The following is a 21,973-nucleotide window of genomic DNA, read 5'->3' as shown; positions in this document are numbered from 1 at the left end:
TTCTCCACATAGACCTCTTCATCTAAGAAGTCATTTAAGAAAGTTGATTTCACATCCATTTGATATATTGCCCACTTTTTTTGAGCTTCTATGGCTAGTGTTGTTCTCATGGTGTCTAAATGGGCTACGGGTGCAAATGTCTAACTATAATCTATCCCAGGTTGTGAATAACCATTTGATAAAAGTCTTGCCTTGTGTTTTTGTACATCCCCATTTGCATTCAATTTTTTTTTGTAACCCACTTTACTCCTATCACTTTTTTTCCTTGTCGAAGATTCACTAACTCCCAAGTTTGATTCTTTTCAATAGCATCTATTTCTTCATCCATTACATGCACCCATTTTTCTTCTTTAATTGCTTCTTCAAAATGAATTTCATCTTCAACATGTGAAAATAAAGAAAAAAGAGAAGTCTAACCTACATTATTTTCACCATCATTTTTCTCATAAATATCTCTTAAAATTCTGATTTTTGGTCTTCTAAAGCTCGCTAGTGTGGGGTTTGACATGTCACTTGAGCTTGTAGAATGTGGACTTGATGGTCCAACACCAAGAGTACCAATTGAGGATGCTTTTTTTTTGCATATTTGATGGAGTATTTTCTTGAGTGTGTGGGGTTCTCCTTGTTCTTGATGATGGTGTCATTTGACCACTTTATTGATCTTGAATGGATGTGAAAGGAGCCACATTTGGAGGAGTACCTACTGGTATAAATTCTTCATTTTCTTCTTATGGTAAGTTGGCTGCAATATTGATTGTTTTATCCAAATTTTCATTCCATGCTTCATCTTCATGAACTGCACATCTCTGTTGATTATAACTTTTTTAAGGATTGGATTGTATAACTTTTAAGCCTTGGATTCATCACTATATCTCACAAATATACATTTTTCTCCTTTGTTGTTTATTTTTCTTCTCATCTCATCTAGGACATGTGCATGTGCCACACATCCAAATACTCTCATATGATAAACATTATGTTTTCTTCCACTCCATGCTTCTTCTAGAATCATATTGATGACACTTTTAGTGGGACATCTATTCAATATATATGTTGCACATGCTACAACTTCAGCCCAATACTCATTTGACAAATGTTTTTCCTTCAACATGCTTCTTGCCATTTCCATAATTGTTCTATTTTTTCTTTCAGTTACACCATTTTGTTGAGGGGTATACCTTGTACAGTTAATTGTTTGTGGATACCATGATCCTTGCAAAACTTTATGAAGTCACTTGAAATGTATTTACCACCTCTATACATTCTCAATGATTTGATGTGATGTCCACTTTGCTTCTCAACAAGAGCCTTAAATTGATGGTTCAAATAATCAAACACTTCATGCCTATTTTTTTTTAAGGTAGACCCATATCTTTCTTGTGAAGTCATTAATGAATCTCAAGAAGTAGTAGCTTCCACCAATTGAGGGTGCTTGCATTGACCCACACAAATCTAAGGGAAGAATCTCCAATGGTTTGTTTGCACTTCTTGACTTTCCTACTGAAAATGATTCTTTATGTTGTTTACCCAAAATGCAACCTTTACATATTCTATCTAGTTTTTCTATTAGTGGAAACCCCTTCACCATTTTTTTCTTGCATAATAAGTTTAAGTTTTCAAAGTTTATCCAAATCTTAGATCCCATAACCAATTCTCATCTTTAATTTCATCTTGAAAAATTACTTGGGGAACTGTTGTAGCTTTCTCTTCATTCTCTTGTGAGTTTTTTGGTGGGTGTGCTTGAGAAAAGTCTACCTTCAAATCTGATTTTAACCTTGGGGGAAATATTCTATTGCTGCTATTTGGACTGTTTCGATGAGTTGATTGCTTGGAAATTTGTCTAAGATTGTGCATTTTCTATTTTTGAAAAAGATCCTATACCCCTTTTGAACTATCTATCCATTGATCATTAGGTTATGTTTCAAACCTAGGACAAAATGCACATCTGAAATATATTTTTTCTCCCCCCTTTTTGTTAGAATATTGACACTTCCTTTGCCCATAACTGAAATTTTATTGTCATTTCCTAATATTACATCTAATTTCACACTCTCATCCAAAGTTGAAAGTATTTCTAAATTCCCAATCATATGATTGTTGCAACCCAAGTCTAAAAAACATATGAGTTTCTCACTTTCTTATGCAACATTACAAGCTATGAACATGTTGTCCTGATTTTGATTTTCTTTGGTAAAGTTTGCACTTTGTTGCCTACAATCATATTGCTTTGTTCTACCTTCATTTAAGTAATGCCCAAATTTCTTGCAATAATGACATTGAACTAAGGATTTGTCATAACTTTGGCTTTGTGGCTGATTTTGGGTTGAATTATGACTTTGGTTTTGGTTGCTACCTCTTCCACTTGAGTTTGATGGGATACCTCTTCCACCTCTATATGAATTTCTTCCTCTACCTCTGAAATTTGTTCTTCTCCTGCTTCTACCATGGTTGATTGAGACTTGTGTCTTGAAAGAATGCTTCAAACTTGAATTTGCTGACATGTTTAGCCTATGCTCATGAGAAATGGCTGATGCTTGAAGCTCATCCACTGAAAATTGTGAGAGATTCTTTGTCTCTTCAATGGTCAACACAATAGATTTTAATAGTTTAGGCAAACTTCTCAAAATCTTTTCAACCACTCTCCTCTCTTAAAGTGTCTCACAATGAGATTTGATTTGGTTTACTAGTCCAATGATTTGTGTGAAAAATGAGTCTATTGTATCTAATTCTTTCATGTAGATAGTCTCAAAATCCCTTCTTAACATTTGTAGCGTAGCTATTTTCACTTTTTCCATTCCTTAATAGGTTGTTTGAAGGATGTCTCATTCCTTTTTTGACTTTGTTGCTTCTTGAATCCTTGGCAAAATGCTTTCATTCACTCCTTGAAAGATGAAGAAGAGGTCTTTTGAATCCTTCTTTATATTTTTCTTTAATAAGTCTTTTTCTACTTGAATTAATGCATTATATGCTATTGTATTAGCTAGTTTTGGGTGTCCATTCTCAACAAACTCCCATAAGTCTTGACCACAAAACAATGCCTTCATTGTAATTGCCTAGTAGTCATAATTTTTCCCATTGAATCAAGGAATTTGTGGGTTTTCCAAACTTGTGCTTGGAGTTGAAATGGTTGTCTGCAGATAACTTGCTTGAAAAACCCTTTTAACTCTTTGAAAAAGATTAAAAATCTTCAACACCACTAACCTTTAGCTCTGATACCACTGATGGACAAAGAGATAGAGGAAAAGAAATAGAAAGACAAACTAAAACTAGATATCTTTAATAACATAGATAAATCTTGAGAAAGGTCCTTCTATTTTTTTATGCTTCAAAATAATACAATAAATTGCTTCATTACATTGAGTTGTTACTCCTTTTTACTTGCTTAGATATATATTCAAAAAAAAAGTCCCCTATTATTACAAACAACCATCAATATTTTTTTTATATTTTATCTTGCTCAACACACACTAAAACTGCCCCTGTTCTAATTATTATATTGTTATGATATATGTTCTTTTCAAGAAAAGAAACAAAAGTATTAAATGCAATTACAAACTTAGCAAGGAAATATCTGAGCAAAAAGATCATTATCAAAATTTATATAAAATTTAAATTTGTCCTATAAGTGTATTTTAGAAGACATGAGGAGTTGAAGAGACAGTAGTAGGGAAAAAAGCAATCTACGGAGGTATAGTAGGTGAGAGGAGTTGGTGATTAACTCCATTAGGGGTTTGGAGAAGAGCGAAGGGAAGTTTCAAAATAAGAATGCACTATCTAGTGAGGGACTTAGCAATACAAATCGACTGAGAGGAATCACCCCTTCACCTTTGCTGCAGAAATGATACAATCATCTCCCCACGAGTATCTAATGTAAGTTCCCCTTATATTTTAACCATAAAACAAAATTAGTTAAAAGTATTTTATTTAAATTACTTTTCTCTTCTGATTATAAATCCTTACAGTTGCATGTTATCTAGGACAAAGTTCTATAATTTATCTTTCTCTCGAACTTTAAATAACATAGAGACATTATATATTAAAAAATTCCCTTCAAAATCCTAAGCAAATGGGTGAAAACTAGTGACTCTCTTTGCACAAGCCTATGATCAGGATGATTACTAAAGGCCACAAATCTATTGAATGTCACTCTGTTTTTCATCCCCAATGTTGTCTAATTTGATCATATCACTGTATTTGTGACAAAAGATAAACATAACAAAACCCATTTAGTTCCAGAGTGTCAACCATTTAAAAGGTTTCTCCAGAGCTCCTTAACCATCTATTTCCCACTTCCATGGCATCTGCAAAAGGAAAAAAGAAGCAATTCTCAATTCATCCTAATGTACCTATTAGGATGCAACTCCTTGTATTGATAGTTTGTTTCTTTTTCTTCTTGGCTATTAAAATAACAATTGAGATTTCCTACATGTATGAGCTATTAAAATAATAACTAAGAATTGTAATTGCTCTTCAAATGTATGATTTGACAATTTTAAATTTACATGTGAATTAGCATTTTAAAGAAAACAAACTCCCATTCATATCAATAATTAGAACTACAAAGCTAAAAAGGTCTGAGATGGCCAGTGAAGGGAACAAGGGAAACATAATTACTGAATGCTTTTATACACCGTTTGATCAAGTTAAATGCAATTTAATTATTTTTCAACGATTAATATGAAGAGCTTTAATTTTTTAGTCTTATCTTATCTTCATCTTGGTGATTGATTAGGAGTGTGATCTAAAAATATAGATGTGTGCCATCCTTTGACACGGTCTTTCCTTCAAAATTACTCATTTTCTATTTCAAGTGAAAAAATATCAAAGAGAAACAACAAAACTAATAGATTATCTTAACCTTTCTATACTTCTTGGGAGTAATGTTTACAATATACAAAACTCTAATCAATTGGCTGAAGCAATTGATGATAAGAAAGAATATTTCTTTAAGAAACTTAATGTCATTAGATTTCTACAATCCATGAGACTAATGTTGTTTGTTCTAGATTTCTTTTTTTGTAAGTTTTTTAATAATATTTGAAATGCTAATCAATTGACAAAAGAGACTGAAGATAAGAACGAAGTTTCCTTTAAGAAACTTAATGTCATTAGATTTTCACAATCCATGAGACTAATGTTTTTTTCTAGATTTGATTGTGTAAGTTTTTGAGATTTCCAAAATCCATCAAAATGTTAGAAAATTTAAAAAATGAAAAATAAATTAGAAACTTAAAAAAAAACAAAAAAAAAAACTAGGGATCATCAAGTGAAGCTAGAACTTTTTCCCTAGGTAGAAGGTTGATGAAATTTTTGTTTGTCATTGAATTTACAACAAATTGTGTTACAAACCCTACTACTTCCATGACTTCAAACAAAACATCCACTACCACCTTGTTTGACATTTTTGAAAACCATTTTGCTTTACATCTAGCAAGCACATATTACTATTTTTTATTTGACTTTACAAATCACAAGAAAAACTCAAATCAATCTAGCATCTAAAGAATCTAATTGAGAAGTAGTATAAGAAAGAGATTTATAACCTCGATGATTACATCACATACATACAATCCCCAATATACAACCAAATGGAGGGAAAAAATACCCTTGCAGCCATGTCTTGTCAATTTGTATGTAGTTATAATCAAATATTCAATATGCAAGAGCTTTGAAAAATAATAATGAGCACTTGCATTAAAAGGAGGTACAATGGTTATGCTAATCGTAAAATATACTTTGAATAATATATTGGGGGGTACAAATCCCATCATACGAAAACCACACTTGTTGCTAATCATTATTTATAATAAAAACTAATTTATTAGATTGAAGATGAACTTGTCATTCATTGGAATTGAATTCTGCAAAATGAAACTTTGAAATGTAATGCAATAATGGTCACTCAAATGATTGAAGTATGTAGAACCTTCATCCAATAAACCTACATGGTTGCATGCACATAAAACACAAAGCAAAACTTACAATATCAAGGTATGTTCCATAGTGCTTCATTAATTCAAAGGCTTTGAAAGAATCATTGAAACATCCATGTATTGAGCATATCCTTCAATCATTGCATTCCATAATATGGAATCTCTTTGAGTCTTCTATTAGATAGTTTGCATGCCTGGTCCATGCTTACACATTTTGCATATATGTCTAACAAAGCATTTCCAAGGATAATATTTGAAGAAGATCCCACAACCATTATTCTTTGATGGATATCCACACCCTCTTATAAGGCTCCCCATTTGGCACAAACAAGAAGGATGTTGGCAAAGGTTGCGGAATTTGGCTTTACACCTGCCAATTGCATCTGCTTGAAAGTTTCTAAATCCTTTTCAAAAAATCCATTTTATACATATCCTACTATCATTCTAGTCCAGGAAACCACATTTATTTGAGGCATTTTGTCAAATAATTAAATCCTTGTATATGCTTCCACATTTTGCATACATGCCATTAGAGCAGTTGCAACTACAACATCTGACAAAATTCTTCAATAATGGAATTTTGTGAGACCAAATTTCTTTGAGGCATTTTCTTAAATAGGTCATATGTTTTGTCTGTGCTTCCACATTTTGCATACATGTAGACCAGAATAGTGACATCTACAACATTTGATAAAATTCCTCTATCCTTTATACTTTGATAGATGTTCATACCTTGTTACAAAGCTCTGATTTTGGAGTTTGAAATTGCAGACATAATTCCTTTCAAGGTAAGAGCAAAGAGAAGTTTGAAAATAAGAATGCACGATTTAGTGAGGGACTTAGCAATAAAAATCAGTAGAAAGGATTGACCCCTTTGCCTCTGCTGCAGAAATGATACAATGAAATCTGATGTAAGTTCCATATAACAAAATTAGTTAAATTAGTTGTATTTTATTTATTTTTCTCTATTGTGTGATATTTTTCATCATGAATAATCCAAATTATATTACATGATCTCATCAAAATGAAAAAGATAATTAAAAAAAAAGAAATAAATAAAAAAGATAATTAAAAAGAAGAAATAATTTATCACAGAAAACTTCTATATTTAAAAATTCCCTTCAAACCCCTGAGCAAATGGATGAAAAATGCTTATTCTCTTTGAAGAAGCCTATGAGGATGATTACTAAAGGCCACATAGCTATTGAATGCCATTCCATTTTCCATCCCTATTGTCTTCTAATTTCACTGCTTTGTGATGAAAATTAAACATAACATAACCCATTTAAAGGGTTTCACCATAGCTCCATTTCCCACTTCCATGGCATCTGCAAAAGGAAAAACATGCACATTTTATGCTCACAATAATTTTTATCACTATACCAAGAATCCTAATCTTTAAATTTTTTATTTTTTAGAATTTAAAAAATATTTTATTTATTATACAATTAATATAATTATATAACTAGATGAGAGTTAAAACAATCGTATACATTTTACACTCAACATAATTTATATCCCTACACCAAACAGTTAAAAGAAAATTCTCCCTTCAATTTTCTTTTCCAAAAGATCAAAAATATTTTTTATTATATATAAATATAATTGAACTAGACTTAAACCAAACATATTCGTTTTATAATCACAATAATTTATATCTCTATACCAAACATAATAAAAAATTAAAAATATTTCTTCTCAATTTTTAGTTTTTAAATTTAAAACAACTTTTTATTATATATAAATATATTTGAATAAGACTTAACCAAACACATACATTTTATTAAAAAAAACAATTTAATCTTCACACCAAACGTTCAAAAGAGTTCTTCCATCTAGATTATTTTAATTAAAAAGTAATAAATCGTATCTAATGTATTTAGACGGCTCTCCTTCCTCCACGTGCTTTCTTCTACAAGATAGAAATAGGAGTCTTTCCACGGTTTGAACGGATCTTTTTTGCCGTTTCAACCATTATGCGATGGTGGAAGCTATAAAATCTGCTGAGTCGGCCACTATATGTGGAAAATTTCATCGGCAACTAAAAATCTCCCTTTATTTTTTTTATTTTTATTCTTTGATTTTTTTTATTATATATAAATATAAATGATTAAGACTTAAATCAAATTCTACGTTGTATACTTACAATATCTTGCATCTCTACATCTAAGAGAATTTTTTTCTCAAATTTTTATTCTTTAAAAATAAGAATATATTTATTATTATAAAATAAATAATTGAATGCGACATAAATATAAAAATATAATTGAATGAGACTTGCATCAAACATGCATATTTTATATTCCAATAATTTATATCACTATCCCAAGCATCCAAAAACAAAAGCTTTTATTTAGATATTTTATTCTTTAGGAGTATGAAGTATTATTTTATTATACAATTAATACGATTGAATGAGAGTTAAACTTATCATATACATTTCGATTTTTCATAAGATCAATTTTTTATTCTTTAAAAATGTAAAATTATTTTTCATAATATATAAATATATTTGAATGAGACTTAAACCAAACACATATTTTATACTTAGAATATTTTATATTTCCACACCAAACCTTCAAAACTTATCTTCCAAATATATAGTGGTCATTTTTACAAGCTTTTGGTAAATCATGACTCTCTCTCTCTCTCTCTCTCTCTCTCTCTCTCTCTCTCTCTCTCTCTCTCTCTCTCTCTCTCTCTCTCTCTCTCTCTCTCTCTCTCTCTCTCTCTCTCTCTCTCCTATATCTATCATTTTCCTTCTATCTCAATCTTTATCCCTTTCTATCTCTCTCTCTCTTTGTCTCTATCTATCCCTCTTGCTCTCTCCATATAACTGCATTACATAAAATTTTGTGTGAAATAAAATACTTAAAACAATATAATAAAACTAAATATAAAATTGTAAATACAATCACTAAAAATTAAAGTTTAAATTCTAAAACTGCCAAAATATGTATAGTTTTTAATATAAAATCTCTCTCTCTCTCTCTCTCTCTCTCTCTCTCTCTCTCTCTCTCTCTCTCTCTCTCTCTCTCTCTCTCTCTCTCTCTCTCTCTCTCTCTCCTATATCTACCGTTTTCCTTCTATCTCAATCTTTATCCCTTTCTATCTCTCTCTCTCTCTTTGTCTCTATCTATCCCTCTTGCTCTCTCCATATAACTGCATTACATAAAATTTTGTGTGAAATAAAATACTTAAAACAATATAACAAAACTAAATATAAAATTGTAAATACAATCACTAAAAATTAAAGTTTAAATTCTAAAACTACCAAAATATGTATAGCTTTTATTTAGATATTTTATTCTTTAGGAGTATGAAGTATTTTTTTATTATACAATTAATACGATTGAATGAGAGTTAAACTTATCATATACATTTCGATTTTTCATAAGATCAATTTTTTATTCTTTAAAAATGTAAAATTATTTTTCATAATATATAAATATATTTGAATGAGACTTAAACCAAACACATATTTTATACTTAGAGTATTTTATATTTCCACACCAAACCTTCAAAACTTATCTTCCAAATATATAGTGGTCATTTTTACAAGCTTTTGGTAAATCATGACTCTCTCTCTCTCTCTCTCTCTCTCTCTCTCTCTCTCTCTCTCTCTCTCTCTCTCTCTCTCTCTCTCTCTCTCTCTCTCTCTCTCTCTCTCTCTCTCTCTCCTATATCTACCGTTTTCCTTCTATCTCAATCTTTATCCCTTTCTATCTCTCTCTCTCTCTTTGTCTCTATCTATCCCTCTTGCTCTCTCCATATAACTGCATTACATAAAATTTTGTGTGAAATAAAATACTTAAAACAATATAACAAAACTAAATATAAAATTGTAAATACAATCACTAAAAATTAAAGTTTAAATTCTAAAACTGCCAAAATATGTATAGTTTTTAATATTTTGTAAAAAAAGTTGAAGAAGAAATCAAAATGTAGATACTAAATAAATGTATAATTGTTAAGTAGAAATCACTACATTTATTTATGACATTATAATTAAATAAAAATATGAATAACTAATTTAAATTAAATTGGTGAAAAAAATATATTAAAAAATATACACAAAAAAATTATTAAAATTTTTATTTTTATGTTCAAATACTCTCATAATTTATATAAGTAATCTTCTCATTTAACTATATTATAACTAATTTGAATAGATTATAAAATAATAATTATTAATACTTTATTATATTTTTAATACTATCACGTTCATCCCCATCCCCTCCCTTAACTATTTGTATTTAATTTTAAGTAAGAAAAAGAAACAATCCAATATGTAACTAGGTTTGAATAAATCAATTGACCTCCCTTGTTAAACAAATTTTCCATATCATAGTCCACTTAAACTTATTATTTAATGTTCTACAATGGCTGTGTACGGTGAGAGCCGCTCGCAAACGTGCAATGTGGATTACTGTTTTCTGACTGGGCTACTATCTTGTTCTCCTTTACCCGTTTCATTTTTGTGGCATTCACTGCACTGGTATGGAAGAAGTGTTTCCACCTTATCATGTTTTTATTAATCACAGAGGACCTGATGTCAAAAGAACTCTTGCCAGCCTCATCTATCACCGTCTGGAAGGCCATGGTTTGAGGGTGTTTCTCGATAAACATGAATTGCAAGCGGGAGATTCTTTAACCCCTGCAATTAAATCTGCTATTTGTAGTGCCTCTGTTCAGATCGCTATTTTCTCCAAAACATATGCACAATCCGCTTGGTGTCTGAATGAGCTCTTATGGATGTTCGATTCTCGTTCTAGTATTATTATTCCCATCTTTTATGACATTCAACCTTCAGACCTTCGCCATGTTGACCAAGGAGCATATGCCGGAGCCTTTCAACAACACAGAGAGAAGGGCAGGGTTACCATACAACAACTGGAGAGCTGGATAAGTGCCCTCAATAAAGTTTCTGCCATTTCTGGCGTGGTGATCAGCACAGAGGAAGAGTGAGTATTTACATCATCTGAATATATTTGGTGTACAGTTATTTGCATGAGCTTGTGGCTTATAACAAGTTTTGGAATTATCTCAGTGACCTTGGAGAGCGTCTTGAAGAAATTGTGGAGATTATATTAAAAGAGGTGAGAAGGGAAGATCTGGATGTGGGCAAATACCCAGTGGGACTCCGTCAAGCGGCAGAGCATTTCGAAAGGGAGGTTTTGAATCCAAGTGAAATAAGTGGAATCAAGGTTGTGGGTATTGTAGGACTTGGTGGATCAGGCAAGTCAACTCTGGTTACTCATCTCTACAGCAAACTCTGCTTAGGGATCTTCTCTGTGATCAGAAATTGGGTTTTCAGGACACGCTTAGAGGCAGGAGCATGCTTCGAGATCGTCTACGAGGGTTGAAACGTGTTTTGATTGTTTTTGATGATATGGCTAATACAGAGCAAGTAGAGAATTTGTTATTTGTGAAGGATGTTGTTGGAAATGGCAGTCTGATTTTGGTGACATCTAGAGACCAAACTTTGTTTGTCAGTTCTAATATAGAAATATACAATATCAAATTGTTAGATTCAGAAAATGCCCAAGAGCTCTTCTATTGGCACGCTTTCGGGCACTCTGAACCAGTAGACGATTTGCAAAATATGGTTGAAGAGTTAGTTGGTATGTGTAGTGGGTTTCCATTGGCTTTGAAAGTTTTAGCGGGGCAGTTCCACAATGAACATGATCCAGGGAAATGGAAGAAGGAATTGGACAGTCTCCGTAAACAACTGCCGAATAACATATTAAAGCAGATAGTAAAGGATAGTTATAAATCTCTTGACATTAGAGAGAGAGAGGCCTTTTTAGACATTGCCCATTTCTTAAATGGAGAAGACGTAGATCTAGCAGAGAAGGTTTTGGATGGATTGAATGGTAGCGGTACTCAATGCCTTCGGACGCTCCGTCGTAAATGCCTCGTGGAGTATGAAAGTGCAGACATAATTCTTCCAACAACAATACGTGTAAGAATTATCCGCAATCCTCAAGTAGGCGTAGATCTAAAAGTAATTAGAAACTGTTTGTTGGCATAATTTGGTTGATGAATTTATTCTCAGGCTGAATTTGTAAGTTGGAGGAGAGGGGTTTGGAGAAGAGCAAAGGGAAGTTTGAAAGTAAGAATGCACGATTTAGTGAGGGACTTGGCAAGACAAATCGGCAGAGAGGAGTTGCCACTACGCTTTTGCTGCAGGAAACATACAGTGGTCCCCCGACATGTATCTGATGTGAGTTATATTTTAACCATGAAATTTGGATTTATATAAATTAGTACTGCACTTGAATGGGAGGGAGGTGTAATGGTGATATCAATTCTAATTTGAAAATTATTGAAAATTAAAATTGTGTGTGATTTTTTTTTAAATAAATAAAGTTTAAATTTTAGATTTTTTTTTCAAATTTTCTAAATTGAGTAAAATATTATTATCAAAATATTTCAATACATTTTATTTTCAAGTATCTATAAAAAAGTATGATATTAATAGACTATAAATGTAATATTAATACTAATTATATTAATTTTATATATTATTAATATTTGTATATAATTATATTAAAGCTTCCTTTATATCTAATGTAATTGAAACTGTAATCAGGGTTTATTGGGATGTATATGGGTTATTGTATTGGGTAGGTAGGCTTATGTTTTTGAGCAAAACTGAGGGGTTTTCTTACTGGTTCTTTCCCCTCAGTGCTCTTTGAACCAGTCACCATGTGAAAAACATATATATATATAATTAATATAATTTTAGTGGTATCATCCACTTTTATCAAAAAAATATATTTGTATATAATTATATTAATAATAAGTTAGGTTATATAAATTGTTTGAAAGTTCACAAAAGGCACATATGTTGACTATTCTTTTACATTGTGAAATTTGTAGACTTATCTTTAGAGTTGACATCAATGTGTCTTTCATGATCATTGCCACATGCAATATTGCCCTCTCCACCACTATTTCATTTTCTATTCATGTATAACCAACTGTTCCTATTGTTTACATGCCTAAAGACTTGTAAGATAAATAACAAAGGCATATTTTTAAGCTCAAGGATATATTGAATTGGATTTTCAATATAATTTCACTATTGTAGGGAGAGTGGTTTTGGTTCAATTCATTTTGGAAAATAACTTTTGAGAATAAAGACATTCCTTATCTAACATTTTTTTTTTGTATTAAGCATCATATAAACAGCAATTACAAAATTCAAGAGTTTGGGCTGGAAACCTTGTAGCCAATTAAAGAGTTAAAACATAAGATGCAGGAGCTATATCAGGCAGGAGCTCAATACATGATATACGATCATTTACATAGGACAAAATTACACAAAATTATAGACGTGTTCAATCATCATGGGGTGTACAGCTAATTGAACACAAAGGAGGAAACAAGGTCGTTGTTGTCACCCACTGGGGGGAGCCATGCAGTCCAACCTAGCTCTCCTTCGCACCAAACCAGCACATTGCCTTCGGCAAATTGATCTCTGTTTAGATGGGAGGGTAGTCCTTCTAGCTCTAGCTCAATGAAGTCTTCCCTCTATTGTCATGCCTCCATCTCTTGCATGAACCTCATCAGCCCTTGTTCAAAATGAGTCTTATTGCTTCCCATGCGGTCCCCATGTGAAGCCATGTGAGAGTTCTCTTATGAAAACTAGAGTAGAGCCATTCTTTAGCCACCTGTCGAATTTGTCTTCCTCCAGTCTTAGTACCACTGTGACCTGCATAGCAACAAGGTAGCAGATGAGTCTCCTAAGAGACTCGGTGAGGTTCCTACTCTTTCCATTAAACACATCATCATTTTTATATTTCCAAATGATCCACATAATTTCCAAAGAGAGAGAAAACCAAAAAAGATTAGCATGTTTCTTGCCACCTCTAATATAACCAAATACCATCTCTTCAATAGTAAAACAGTTGCTATTAATTGAGATACCAAACAGATTCCAGACTTCTCTAGCAAAATGACAAACAAAAAAGATGTGGTATATAGATTCAGGGATACGGCAGAGTTTACATAGTAGGGGGTCTCCGTTGTTGTCCTTTAGTGGCAGTTTATAAAGAAGGAGTCTCCAGGCAAAAAAATTCTTCTTTGGTTCAGTCGGATAAGACCAGGATCTCGAGAGGGTAGATTGCCATTGTTTGGAGTCCCAGGTGCAGTTAAGGTGATCAAGGATATCCACAAAATCAGTAAGGGCAGAGTAGATCATTTTGGCTTTGGTTAGCAAAAGGCGAGATCCATCTATCTAGTAGAGGGAGGCTAAAGGGGGGCGGGGAAGCGGGGGAAGGAGGGGGAAGGATGGGAGCAAGTGCAGACTTAAGCATGGTATAGCTTCTGGCTTGGGAGAGAGGGAGGTTGAATTTAGAGCTAAGAGATTCCCAGGAGATCAGAGTGCCATCTTCCAGAATGTGTTCAAATGTGACCAGTCCCTGGTTGTGCCATATTAGGGCAGAGCATCCTTGAAGATAGGCTTGCTGTTTCCCATTGTGCATAACATTCCACCATATAGACCTTTTCAGATTGAGAGAGCCTTCCTTATCTATTATGTCTTTATTGCTAATGTATTGCCTAACATGGTTCCAAGCTTTCCATATAGATTTGAAGACTTCTAACCCCACAGGGGAGACCTCAAAATTCCTAGCAATCAGATCACTCATGGGTAGGTTCTTCCATTGTTTTGTTGATTTTGGGGTGGAGCATTGAATATTGTTTCTCTTATCTAACATTTGAAAAACAAAGTGTAAAACTAGCAACCAATATTTTCATTTATTGTAAATAGGTTGAAGCACCATCTATTGTGAAATTAGTTTTAGTTTCTTCCAAATATTGAGGTAAGTCACTTGCAATGTTTTCAATGAGTTTTTTTAAACTTGTATTTACTAGAGTTGACAACTCATTGAGCCTAAAGAAACTTTGAGAGACACAAAAAGTGGTTGTGGACAACCTTGCCATTGCAAAATGTTGCTTCTAGAATTGATTCAATACATCTATGACTTTATTAGCAATCCTTTCATTAGTGCTTACTTGATTGTAGATAGTTGAGGCATCATTTGATACCATTCACAATTAAAAGTTTGTGAAGCTTTAACATATTATAAGATTATGTGATGTGCATAGTGAATGTCATTTTCTTCTAATTGACCAATGCAAAATGATCTTTTTTTTATATATTCACTATCGTGGAATCTGGAGGTGTCCTCGCCGAAGCGAGACTAATCCCCCAGTGTGTACGACCCGCTCACAAGGTAGCAACACACACAGAGTTAACACAGCCGGGGACTCGAACTCAAGACCATGGGGAGCATACCCATGCCTTAAGTTGCGATCCACGACCGGGCGAGCTAGGGCCGAAGCCCTAAAATGATCTTTAGAAAAATTGAAACATCATATATAAACACACTTTTTTTTTCTTTTTTTTTTTGCATACATCTTGATCCTTAATGCCTATAATATATAATTTCACTTAATATTGAAACCCTTATATTATAACCAATTCCATTGTTCTTACAATAATATTTCTCATAATAAATAAAATAGCATTAATTATAACGCCTTCTTCTTGATTAGGGACTGATCTTCTTGTTTAGACCACGTTCATGCTTATTAAAAGTATTATGTATTCATATCTAAATATAGATTTTTCCATAAATTAATATTTTTTTCTTACTACCTCATTTAAGGGTTCGAGGAATAAGTTCGATGTACGAGGAATTCGTAGAGATGACGAGAATTGCCTGAAGTGGAACGGATTCACTCTCAAAGATATTGCAGGGAAAACGGCATGGCATCCATTCTTCCAAGTTATGCGGATCCAACAAGCTACACGTCGCATCCTGGATGATTGTAAGTGGCTCAACCGAGACGATGACGATCAGTTGCCATATGAAAATATATACGGATTAAAACTTCTGGCGTTGCAAAATTCCTCTCTTCTTCAGCGATTGAATAGTGTGTCCGGAGATTTGATATGGTTGCGCTTGCGTCGATCCAAGGATACTCCTACTCCTATCCTTTCACGGAGAGGTATAAGCAATCTCATTCCTTATACTATCTTACTGAAAATTTTAAGAGTGTTGGAAGTTCATGATGTCAACAATCGAGATTTCATCAACTCGTTTTATGATCGTGAGGTATGTACATCCTTCCTCACCCAGTCTTTCAACTTCACCGGAGCTTTTCGATATTGTAATTGTAAATAATCTTAGCAATTAAAACACTATTGGTATCGCAGCCTCTTTTACATCTGCAAGAATTGACAGTCACGTGCACAAGTGACTCTCAGATGTACAATCCATGGACCGCTGGTCCTTCAACAGCTGGTTTCAGAAAACTGAAGTTAGCCTCCAAGATTTCAGACTCACTGCGACATCCAATTCCTTCAAAAGCTGTTTCCACTAAACTGTCTTCAGTATCAAATGCTCCTGATTTATTTCAGAGTCAAATAAATATTGGACACTGGCTTTGGGAGTGGTTAGGAAAACAGAAATGGAAGAATTTGGTTAAGCTAATTTTACAAAATATTGAAGACATGATGACACTCCCATTTAAGTTTGAGGAAGTAAGAAACCTCAGACATGTAGATCTATCTGGCTGCACCAATTTGAAGGTTTTGCCAGATTGTTTTACAGAAGAATTATTGCAACTTCAATATTTAGCACTGCGAGATTGCAGGAATCTCATTCTCAGAAATTTGGGAAAAATCTCCACGCTTGAGTACCTCGACTGTGAGGGTTGCTCTATGCTGAATGAACTGCCGGAGGGAATGGAGGCTCAAAAGTCCTTAAAGCATTTAAATGTTCTCCGTACTGAGCTGACGAAATTGCCTCAGCATCTAGAACAGCTGGAAAATCTGGAGGAACTACTTATAGGGAGCTCAAAATTGATAGAGTTACCATCTTCTCTATATACTTTGAGCAGATTAACAGACTTGGCCCTGTTAGGATGCACAAAACTGTTTTATATTGACAACTCAATTGAAAAGTTAGTGCATTTGGAAAGGTTTAGAATATATAATTGCGGACTGAAAGCATTACCAGAAAGAATTGCGTGGATGAATATGAAAATTTCGGATGTTCAAGATTGTCCACTTGGTTCCAACCACTTAGTGATAGGAGTGGATTCAGCAAATATTTCACCGGATAGTTCTCAGGTGCAGAGAAACATTGATCACGGTGCTCATCACAATTGCTCAAGTTGTTTGACAGATCTGATAATAAGAGACAGCCAGATTTTAAAGATAGATATTCCTCGGGCCGAAAGTCTTTTTCCCAAGCTTGAAATTGTTGATCTTTCCAGCAATATCTATTTGAGAGAGATTGGTAGGTTACCAGGCAGTTTGATAACCCTGAACCTGACGAACTGTTCAGAGTTGAGAACACTGGCGTGCCTCTCTAATTTGGCAGGACTTAAAGTTCTTGACATAAGTGGATGTATCGAACTAGAAACACTTAATGTGGAAGGTCTCAACTCAATGGAAGTAATTAAAGCCGACATGTGTTGGAAATTGCAGAGCATTCAGGGACTGGGGCAATTGCAAAAGTTGTCTTATTTTCAGATCTCAGTCGATAGTTTGCCCAGATCGAGTTGCACTGACTTTTTGGTGAGTCACAAAAACTTTTGTTAATCTTACCACAAAAAATATCTCAAACTGGTATATTTGCCGAAATGACTAAATCAAATTATGTTTGTGGCACTTTAACTGATTGTGCAGACTTGTGCTCCCAATATATCAACGGCCGTCCTTTCCGGAAAATCTATGAAAATGGAGGCCGTTGATAAAATGGTAGGTTCAGACTTTTACTCCTGCATTCGCATCTCTGTTAAATGACATTGCACGATAAAAATTGATTGGCGCGTTTCGTTTAAATGAACGCAGGACAGAGTTGCTCGCAGATTTGAAGGTATTAAAGTGCGTAGCAGTTTAGAGAGCGCTCAGTTGGAGCGTACTGTTAAGCTGAAAGGTGCTATATTTCTATACCTTATAACGGATCAGGACTGCAACATTGAAGTGACATTTTTTGGTCATGTTTACACCGCCCACTCTTCTCGTTTTGAATATCCAGTACATATACTGATGTGGACAAAAGATTCAGAAGTGTATAAAGATTTTAAATCCTCTAGTGATAAAGCAAGAGATTTTAGTTGGTTGAAAACGCCAATCAAGAAAGGATGGATAGTACAAGCCGAAAATTCAGAGGTTTGTAAGCGGTTCATAAGTTATCTCTTCGTTGAGGGCTACATATGAGCAACAAGTAAGATTAGTCCATTGTATGAAAGATGAGGCAAAGGCAACATTGCAAGATATTCAAATTTTAAAATATATGACGCTTTGTAGTAAAATTTAAAGGTTTGTAAGCGGTTCACATGATATCTCTTTTTTGAGGAGTATATATGAGCAACAGAATAGAGTCAGTCCTTTATGAAAGATGAGGCATGGCAACATTGCAAGAGATACAAACTTTAAAATATTTTGAATATTTTTTTTTCAGAAAAAAGCTCATAGAATATCTCTTTTTATTTTTATTTAAAATTTATTTCAACTTTTCTTCATTTTTTTTAATCTAGTTAAGGCATTCAAGACATGAATAAAAATGATCTTAAATAAGTCAAGAGTTATCATTATTGAATATTATTTTAAATAGATATAAAACTACACATTCTTTTTATGTAATATTGCAAAATAATATCATAAAGATGTGTGGTTGTTACATAATATCATAATATGTAAAGAACATCACAATCATTTGAGTAATATTTAGTTTGTAACAAAAAGTTCTAAAATTGTATTTGAAGATAACTAGTATAAAATATTTCATAATTCAAAATATTATCATCTTGTAGAAAATGTTCTATGATAGGTAATAGGTTGTTCTCCCTCACTTTAATTTCAAATAATTGCATCCCTCAAAGTAACCACAAATTATTTTTGTTTCTCACAAAACACAATGGAAAGATAAATATTCAAGGATTGATGATGCCTTATAAAAAGAAAAAACTGAAAGGGAACCAAATAATTTGAGTAGGAAAATAAGTTTTTTTAATGTATATACCTAGAAACCATCATTGAGATACCTTTTTGATAAAAAATTTGGAGGGTAAAATAGATTCTTAGCTTGCAAATGTTGATTCTACGAGATATCCAAGTGTGCTACTTACATAAGTATCTTTATTTTTTTACTTTTATTGACAATTTTTCTGACCACATTTGGATCTATTTTCTTAAGAAAAATATAGAATCTTCTGAATGGTTCAAACATTTCAAAGCAACAGTAAAAAAAAGAAGAAGATGTTATCTCAACGCAGTCAAAATAGATGGAGTGAGCTAATTCCCTTCAAGGGAGTTCTGTCATTTTTATAATAATCATTTCATCAAGATATAGGTAGGTGCAACCTATACTTTCCACCAAAATGACTTGAAAAAAATGACCATACAAATATGAAAATGATATGATGTGTGTAGGATTCAAACAACTATCCCAACGTTTATTGAATAGAAGTAGTGGTGTCCATAGTAAACATGAATTTTAGTCCTCAAAAATTCATTAAAAACATTAGTACAAAAGAAAATTACAATAGTCATAAGCCTTTTATAAATAATCACCTAATTTTGGCTATCTATAAATATGAATATTCTAGATCAAAACATGTTTAAGCCATATACAAAATGTTATCCTTGTATATTTTTGAGATATTCTAATAAAACTAAAGGGAATGGATTTTATAACCATCTAACAATAATGGGTTACAAAACTTGGGACATCCTAATTTTTGTCTTCATTCAATGTTTTTTAGATATATAATTGTTTAGGATAAAAAGATGATGAACTAAACTAGCTTTAACTCAACTAGGACCAAATCCTCTTTCATTAAACATTGGGATACATACCACAAAAGGGGCTATATGCTTGAGTAACTCTTACTCAAAGAGAGTCAAACAAGCCTTGAGTTATATTTATTTTTTTGCTTCAAATATTGCTTGTTTGAATTGTATATAAACTAACTAGGTCCTAAGAATGTGTATAAGCACACATAAACTAGTAAAATTATCTGATACAGAAACTAAAATCTAAAGGAATAACACAATAATGGAACAAAGACTCATAAATGAACCTATGAATGTAAGTAGAGTTGAAACTAGGCTATACTATAGTTAGGCACAATAGCCTTGACTAGCGATCAACTGAGCATGGACATTAGATATAATACCCTGAGAATCGAGATTATCTTTGTACCAAATTTGAGTCTAAACAGTGAGGACTGTGGCATTAGGAATCCTAGTCCTTGATGATAGAGGTTCTATTTGTTAGTGTCTAGGTCCTTTATGATGAAATATGTTAAGGTTTTCTAGCTATGACCATGAGATATTCATACACTAATAGAGCCCTATATCTGAACCTACAAAATAGAGATAAAGTGGGGTTGTTGCTATATAGGGTCTTGCCTTAGTCAAACCTCCATTTTTTGTGATTTTTACCTGTATGGATAGATAAGTTGAATTTGTAAACAATAGTGTATGCTCGCAACCTCAAACATGTATAATATTGTGGTGAGATTAAAAGAAAAAAGATAAACTAGAATCCTACTCAAGTATCTTTAGAGTAGACCGTAAATGAAATAACCAAAGAGTTATTAATGAATTAACTCAAGGATACATGAATAACATAACAATGATAAAACTCAGATCTAAAGATAAATTGCAAAATGGCAAGAATGACATGAAATCATACCAAACCCCTTAGGGAGAGGTAAAATACAATCATTAGTTAGTGACTCCTTATCATCCTCCAACATTCCTTGAAGATTCCATCATGATGAATAAATGTTGATGAAGACTTGATGATTTTTATTATTCCTATAATTTGTAGATTAGTAGAGTCACATTAAGTAGGAATTTTACATCATTAGGATAACACAAATGAGGAAACTAACTTTCTTATATATGAATAACAACCTTAAAATTGATAAAAAGATAACTTACAATGATCATATCCCAATTTTGAGAATAGATATGGAAATGTCAAGGCTGACACATTACTCTCCCAAAATTTTAGCCAGAAAGCATCGAACATGGTAGCATTTGCTACCATATTGATAAAATAGGCTTAAATTTTAAGGGAAGCAAGATGATAGGGTCCTGATATTGTATTTGTAATTTATATTAGGAATGATGACATTTAAGTGGAGGAAAAAGTGCTTTGTAATTTGAATTGGGATAGGACCCATATAGACTTGAAATGATATAAGAGAAAGGGGGGCTATCCCACATTAATGGTTAAACTGTCATTTTCAAATTTGTATTTTTCTGTGTCTAGAGGGGGTTAGAGTGAACCCGACGTCAGCACCACGTCAACATGCCCTGTCACTAGCAACCAACATGTCTCACCTTTCATCTTTAGACCTACATTATTTCAGGTGCACAAAATAACCTTTTTTTTTTGGTTTAATAATGTTTTTATTTTATTAAATTTATTTAATAATTAATAAATAATTTGTTTGTTAATTTATTTTTTTAATTAAATAATTGTATATTTATTGTTTTTCAGCATTTTAGAAAAACGTTTGAAAATTTAATGTTTTGATTTAATGTCAATTTGTTTTTAAAAAATAACAGTATATGTATTTTTTTTTCAACTTTTTAAAAAAATGTTATGAAAAACTTAGAAAACTAAGGTAGTAAATTAGAACTTAGGGAAACATTAAGAAAAACATTAGCAAAATAAAAAATTAGAAAAATGTTACAAATCTAAATATAATAAATTAAAATGTTAGAAAAATTAATAAATTTAAATTTTAAAAAACATTATAAAACTTAGATAACAAATTTAAATAAATTACACAAAATAAATCCTCTACAATGTGACTCCTTTTCACATCCTATTACACACACAACATGACCCCTTAAGACCACATATGCCTTTGATAACACTATGCATCCCCTTAGGACCATAGAGGATCACATAGCGAACCTAAGGGGTCATATATGGTCCTAAGGGGTCATGCATATGTTCTAACACACATGTGACCCCTTATAAAATTCTAGT

At 32.6% G+C, this 21,973-nt stretch overlaps 1 protein-coding gene across 1 annotated transcript; it reads left to right on the top strand.

Annotated features, from left to right (window-relative positions):
* The first annotated feature begins 10,433 nt into the window (after positions 1-10,433).
* LOC131028478 (disease resistance protein RPP2B-like) lies at positions 10,434-18,177 on the top strand. The gene is made up of 9 exons (XM_059220427.1): positions 10,434-10,897; positions 10,984-11,185; positions 11,236-11,898; positions 11,992-12,159; positions 13,981-14,097; positions 15,614-16,063; positions 16,165-17,532; positions 17,644-17,715; positions 17,809-18,177. The coding sequence occupies exons 1-9, from the start codon at positions 10,434-10,436 to the stop codon at positions 18,175-18,177; spliced, it is 3,873 nt and encodes a 1,290-aa protein (XP_059076410.1).
* Positions 18,178-21,973: the final 3,796 nt, after the last annotated feature.

Source organism: Cryptomeria japonica, chromosome 5, assembly GCF_030272615.1.
Source record: "Cryptomeria japonica chromosome 5, Sugi_1.0, whole genome shotgun sequence".
In the NCBI taxonomy this organism is placed as follows: domain Eukaryota; kingdom Viridiplantae; phylum Streptophyta; class Pinopsida; order Cupressales; family Cupressaceae; genus Cryptomeria; species Cryptomeria japonica.
Note: the sequence above shows the minus strand (reverse complement) of the source record. Positions and strands in the feature narration are given on the sequence as shown.

What these genes read in the sequence shown, in the direction of transcription:
- LOC131028478 (XM_059220427.1), top strand. Translation starts at nt 10,434, where the DNA reads ATGGAAGAAGTGTTTCCACCTTATCATGTTTTTATTAATCACAGAGGA. An exon ending in TTCTTCCAACAACAATACGT is followed by an intron (nt 11,899 to 11,991) that starts GTAAGAATTATC and finishes ATTTATTCTCAG; the next exon opens with GCTGAATTTGTAAGTTGGAG. An exon ending in CGAGTTGCACTGACTTTTTG is followed by an intron (nt 17,533 to 17,643) that starts GTGAGTCACAAA and finishes CTGATTGTGCAG; the next exon opens with ACTTGTGCTCCCAATATATC.